This window comes from Gobio gobio (genome assembly GCF_949357685.1).
Source record: "Gobio gobio genome assembly, chromosome: 8".
NCBI classification, from domain to species: Eukaryota; Metazoa; Chordata; class Actinopteri; order Cypriniformes; family Gobionidae; genus Gobio; species Gobio gobio.
The window spans coordinates 22,882,179-22,889,055 of record NC_137114.1 but is presented as its reverse complement, the minus strand read 5'-3'; the positions used below and the strand labels follow the sequence as shown (position 1 = coordinate 22,889,055).

At 41.0% G+C, this 6,877-nt stretch overlaps 1 protein-coding gene across 1 annotated transcript; it reads left to right on the top strand.

Annotated features, from left to right (window-relative positions):
- Positions 1-2,777: 2,777 nt before the first annotated feature.
- On the top strand, positions 2,778-6,648 carry gmnc (geminin coiled-coil domain containing; the record flags this gene model as incomplete). The annotated part of the gene is made up of 4 exons (XM_079823717.1): positions 2,778-2,943; positions 3,238-3,323; positions 3,414-3,530; positions 5,854-6,648. 4 exons carry the CDS (start codon positions 2,778-2,780, stop codon positions 6,646-6,648), a joined length of 1,164 nt encoding a protein of 387 aa, XP_079679843.1.
- Positions 6,649-6,877: the final 229 nt, after the last annotated feature.

Here is a 6,877-nt window from a genome sequence, read left to right as displayed (position 1 = left end):
TATACCCTGTTACTCACATATAAAATTAGTGTACAGTTTTGGAGAACTGTTTGCAGTTTCACCCATACTTCATTTGAGTTCACCCCAACTGTTACTGGGTTTCTTTATCTCTGGTATCAGGTGAGAGGACTAGGAGAGTAACACAGAGAGTGTGAGTGAGCCTGGACAGAGGTTTCAGGTGAAATGACCTGTTTAATTGGCAGTTATAGTGTACTGGATTAAACGCTATCACCATATCCGTCCTCTCCCATGTCCGCCTCTCAGCTCCTTTCTACAGACAAGCAAAGCTGCTCCCGAAACCTATACAAAGTCATTCTAAAACCCTGCAATTAGTTCCCACAGACCACATACATCCAAATGGGAACATGCATACCATAGACTTCATAAAGACACTATAGACTATACCAAACCCAAAACTCTACTCCTAAAAGAAAACATTTTGCATTTACAGTATTAAATACATTTTTAGGATTTCATCCCTGGATGTCCCAAAAGGAAGATTTTTCAAATGTATTCAATTTTGTATCCAAATTATAGCTAAGTAATCCTTCACACAAACACAGCAACAGCCTACCTTCTTTCTAACTGACCAATATCCACCTCAACTGCATCACACCATGTTGCAAAAGTCCTTATCAATAGATAATGTTAAATGTGTTTTCAAAAAATACAACTACCCCAAAAAAACACTGCATTTAAAGACAATTTGCAACACAATTATACTAATTTATGTAACAGAAAGAATACCTCAGAGTTTACAGCACAGCGTTCACTGCTGGAGAAATCTGGTCAAAAGGACAGAAGGGAATTGTTGATGTTGGTTGATGCCCTCTGTAAGTTTAGTGGGTCTAGCAAGATAAGGTTTCACCCTAAAGTCAATCAGTGATATCCGTCAAAATCAGTCAAATATAACAAATAAGAATGCTTTTCAATATTGATTACAAAGACTGAACATTACTCGTTACTATTATGTTAAATTAGTTTTTCCATCTTATTAAACTAAACGTTTAATTTTTACATTTTAAGAGAAATATTTGTCAATAAAATGAACACTTGCACTAATCACTTAGTAAATTAATTTTATGTTCTGCTCATTATCACTCATGCCTTGACATATGACAGTATGTTATAGGGGGAAAAAGCCCTCATAACAGGTAAAAAGTGCATATTTCACCCGTTAAGCCAACTGAGATAATTTCTGACATCTGACTTGTATAAAGTTAATATCTGTGCTATTTATTTCCATATGCTTATCACACAGTATCACCAGCAAATCTATTTCTAGACATAGCTGCATTTGGTGATGTCTTCCAAGTGAAGTGCAAAGTACAAAAAAATTATAATCTTTCAGTTCTTTGAAAAAAAAAAAAAAAAAAGACTGACAGAAATCCACAAAAGTATGTTAATGTGTCACTCTGTGGTATGCACCTTTCATTTAACTCTGAGAGGGGGTCATGAGCATGTCCTTTAGCTCGTTTGGTTAAATTAATTCATCATGCTTCTAAACTATCAGTTGAGCAATTATACATTAACCCATTGGACAGCGCACAGCACCTAGATGCGCAGAGGAACCATCCACCTCTCCATCCTGAAGCAATAAAACCCTGTGCGCGTTTCATTAAATACTACAATCACGCCTCTTAAGGTGAACAAATCACGCGCACTGCTTCTGCTCGCGCACTCGCTCATTGCGCATCTGCGATCCAACAGTAGAAAGTGTCACGTCACTAATCTGACAGCTTCGCACCGAATCAGGTCGCGGCTGCGCTCTGGAGAGCCGCGCTTGAGAGAGCGTCAAAGCAATTTGAATGAAGTTTAGCGCACTTGCTTCTCTGGGTCTTTGGAGAGCTCGCACCTACCCGTGTCACCCTGCCCCAAGAGTTGGTGAGTGTTTCTCTAAATGTTCTGATTATTGGGCAGCTAAATATTTCCATCACCTGTTATTTGAAAACATTTTATTAGGCTACTCGAGAATCCTCATGGCGAGCTGGCTTTACGCGCACCTGTCAGTTGGTGTTGTATTAGGTCTCCGACTCCGAGTGCCATGTGTATGTATCTTGATGTTTAGATATGACTGGTGCATTGACAGTTATTTGACATGCATAATTAGCACACAAAAGCAATAACCAATGATAAAGCAATAGAAGGAGAGTAGCCTAGTTTGTTGCAGTGAGCGCAACACGTGGGTACTGTGAGGGCATAACACAGAATGATTGTCAATTTCAATAAATTATTGAATGATGACGCAGAAGATGGGGAGTCTTGCTAGCTGTGTTAGTTATGGCATTTGCCTTTTTTTAATGCAATGAACTTTTCACTGCAGATTGTAAATTTGGCACCACTTACAGGTTGAAAGGTAGGTGCAAAACAAGTAACCTATAGCTAACAATTACATATCTCAACAGCGTTTTCAAACATATCAGTAAAAGTTAGATTACTTAAGTTACAGAGCGCAAGTAAACACACACGCGTAGTGCTGCACGCTGCTTCCGTTAGGAACCGTATGGGACATAAAACAAAAATACTGTCACTGTTTATCGCTTACGACAGGGGATGTTGAACACTTGATTCTGACTGGATGACTTGCTCGCAATATGTGGTGGTGATATTAATTGTCTCTCGTAATGGTCGTTTGGATATTTTTATTTTTAGCTGTTGGTGTCTATTTTTAAAGTGGACGCGATGTTATTAAATATGCAATTAAATAATTTCTCATTCAAAATAATAATTAAATAATTGTCGTCTCACACTGTTATGATGGATTTTTGCAGCGCACCATGCTGTCCTGCCAAGATCTGAGCTTTGCAGGAGGGCAGCGCTATGAGTACCCCGCCTCGACGTCAGCTGATGGCAGTGTTGACGTTTCCACAGCGACGCTCGTCTCCCTCTGGGACGCCGGTCCCCTGGACAACGCTGCCCGCCAGCACGAGCCGCCGCGGCGGGGTAAGTCCTGCAATATGCCGGGATCAGCGGCGCGAGAGGCTTCCCGCCTTGGCAAACTGGAATTTTTCCATCTCTGACTTTTTTTTCGTGTTTTGTTAGAGTAGCAATGGACTGTGGAGTATCTGGCCACCTCCAAAGTGTTTCTTTTGCATGTTTTTTCTTTCTTTTTAAAGTAGCCTTTTTTATTTCATTGATGTTTTTTTTCTTCTTCTTCACTTTTTAGGTTGCAATTATCCCTAGACCATTAATAATCAGGATAATGACCTTTATTTCAAATGTGCCGTTTTGTTTTAGATTCGCTGCTTGTGTCTGAGCATGGAATGGGACATAAACCCACCTGGCCTGATCAACTGTCACCTCAACTCCAACGAAACAAGCAGGTAGGCTATTTAAAAAAGATCATCATATTACCAATTGCTCAAAGCTGTTGACACACTGTTAATGACTGTGAAAACATTTGTCCCATAAAGCTCCAAGACACCCTAATGCAAAGAGAAGAAGAGCTGGCCAGGCTGCAAGAAGAGAACAACAAACTCAAAGAGTTTTTAAACTCATCATATGTGAAGTCTCTGGAGGAAAAAACTAAGGTGAAAAATCTCACAACTTATCACACTCCTGGGTTGCCAGGTCTGTACATCAAAACCCACCCAATTGCTACTCAAAACTAGCCCAGTCACGGCCAACACCAGCACAGTTGTGTTCCAGGGGGTAAAAATTGCTTAAAGAAAAACAACCCAGGGCAACAGTGTAAAAGTAGCCCAATTCTGTGAAACTTTTTCCGCATACTTCCCTACTATATTGTAGGCGAAAAACAGTATGTGACAAAATAATTATAGCCGAATCCACAGTACTAGAGTAGGCAAAAAAGTACCCGGATGACCTCCTTCTTCCAGCAAGATTCTGAAATGTGCATACGATGGACACTTTACTATCCCATGAGACCACGTGAGTGGAATTATGAATGGCAGTGAAGCGACGTAACTGGTAGATCACATAAAAATGACATGTCGAGTACGTCCAGATTACAGTCATACTACACACACACATACTATATAGAACATACTTTTTTTTGTGGTCGTGAAGTAATTATTTAATCAAAATAAGTACATACTTAAAGGGTTAGTTCACCCAAAAATGAAAATTCTGTCATTAATTACTCACCCTCATGTCGTTTGACACCCGTAAGACCTCCGTTCATCTTCGGAACACAAATGAAGATATTTTTGTTGAAAGCTGATGGCTAAGAAAGGCCTCAGATAGGCCTTTATTGGCATTCAGTACATTAATACTCTCAAGACCGATAAAAGGCTCTTAAAACGTTGTTACAAAGTCCATCTCACCACAGTGGCTCTACAATCATTTTACGATGCGACGACAATAGTTTTTGTGCGCAAAAATAAATAAAAATAACGCCTTTATCCAACTTGTTCTTGTCTTCCGTGTGTGCCTCCACGACGCATGCGCGAGAATATTACGCAGATCCGGCGTGCTGACACATGACCCAGACGCGATTTGTTTACAAGCAGAGGAAGACGCGCCGTATCTAAGCTGTTGAATTCTACATTGATCGTGCTTTAGGTCTCAGCGTAGTTCTCAAAATGGGCTTAAGTGTGCATTTCTTGGATTCCTGAACCCCGGCGCTACGTCATATTCTCGCGCATGTGTCGTGGAGGCACACACGGAAGACAAGAAGAGGTTGAATAAAGGCGTTATTTAGATTTTTTTTTGCGCACAAAAACTATTGTCGTCGCTTCGTAAAATTATTGTAGAGTCACTGTGGTGAGATGGACTTTGTAACGACGTTTTAAGTGCCTTTTATGGGTCTTGGGAGTGTAAATGTACTGAATTGCAATGGAGGCCTATCTGAAGCCTTTCTCAGCCATCAGCTTTCAACAAAAATATCTTCATTTGTGTTCCGAAGATGAACGGAGGTCTTACGGGTGTCGAACGACATGAGGGTGAGTAATTAATGACATCATTTTCATTTTTGGGTGAACTAACCCTTTAAGGTAGTATGCTACAGTAGTGATTTTTTTCCATATTAGCTGTGTTTCCACCGCAGGAACTTTCCCCATGAACTAGGGACTTTGGGGCGGTACTCTGTGTGTTTCTACTGCAGGGGCCAGGGTCTAAATGTTCTGGGTAAAAATGTCCCCCTCAGAAAGTCCCTGCTTGCAAGGTAGTACTTTTTCAAAGTGAGACTTGAGCACTGAACATGCTGATTGGTTGAATTTACGCAGCATTTTATTTCAACCACCATTTTAAAAAGTCTGTTGCGGTGCGTGCAGTTGTTTGCTATTTGAATCAACAATGGAGTTTAACAAATATGACAGATGGACCGACTTAAGCTTATATACAGAGGACGAAATCCAGCAGGAACTGGAATGTCATATAAAGTCTTGCGTCACTGGACTACTTTGCCTAATCTTCACGGTACTTTAGACCGCGATAGAAATGCAGGCAGAAACAGGTCTGGGGGAAAAAAAATGTTCCTGGGACAAATTGTTCTTTAGTTCCAGGTTTTGAGGAACATGTGTTTTGTACGTAACTTCTGTATTTAAATACTTTCCCCTAAACCAAAAGAAACAGAGAATTATATATACATTAATCATAAATATATTTCTATATATTATATGTTTTCTTTCTATTCATATTATAAAGTGTCCTTAAGCTATGGAAAGGCGCTATATAAATTAAACATTAAATTAAGCATTTAAAGCAACAAATGAAATAACTGTAATGCGCGTTCATAATATGCTTTGGTGTGGACGCTTATATAATTATAGTTGTCTTTATAGTTATGGTTCTTGGTGTGAATGGCCCTTTACTGTCTTAATTTTCCTCAAAATACACGTAAGATCAACTTCTCTCACATTCTTTTAACCGTTTTCTCCCTTCTTCAAACCGCAGAAACTTCTTTCTAGCCGCAAGGTTCCAGATGGGTCAAGACACCGGAAAAGAACACATGGTGATTTCCGGAACCTGAGCCAGTTGCTTCACAGCGGCGAGGGGAAGCGGACCTGCCGCAATCTCTCTTTAGAGTTTTGCTCTGCCGAAGAGCTGGCGGCCACCCCACCTCTAGACTCGTGGATACTGGAGACTCTCGGTCTGCAAGACGAGAACACTGTTGACCCAGCACGCAGTTTCAACACCCCTTCTTTCAGCTGTCCACTTCCTACAGAAGATCATTACAGCACGGCAAATGTAGACATTGGCTTCAGCCCTAATGCAGAGACACGCTGCGATTACAGCAGCGTCGTGGACTCATCCAGCAACTGCAGTCTGGACACCTCCAGTGGCTACAGCACCTCCCGGAGCTTGGGTTCAGATTATTCAACTCTTGACCCCTCAGCTCTGTACACCATCACTTCTTCAGGGTCACTAGTCAGCTCTCCACCAGTGATGACCACCGCTCAACACTTTACACCACCACGAGCTGCCTCCACTCCATTTCGGCCCCAGGACATAAGCCCTGGTCCATACTACAACACACCAGGATGTGATTCCTCCAGTCCACCAGGGGGCGACGGTCAACTTTTCTCCACACCTCGTGTGTCACGTAGCAGGACAGATTTAGCATTTAGCATGTCACTAAGTCCACAGAACAGTGTGAAGACGCACAGTTTTCCACAAGGACAAGCTTTCACACGCAGAGATGCACAAGGGGGATGGAACTTCACCTGGGTGCCTAAACAATGTTCCTAGAGACAATTTAGAGGATAGTGGAAGAACAACAGACTTTTTAGCCATTTTTTGAGGACTGATAACGCAATACGCCCCATAATTGCAACAACTCTTAATTTTTTAGAATGTACGGGTTATATACTCATTATATAGCTTTGTGATATTGTTTATGTCATTTATTAATTTGTATATAGTGCTGTGATTGAAAGGCTTTGTCTTGTCTTGGATGTTAGATGCAGGATCATGACTG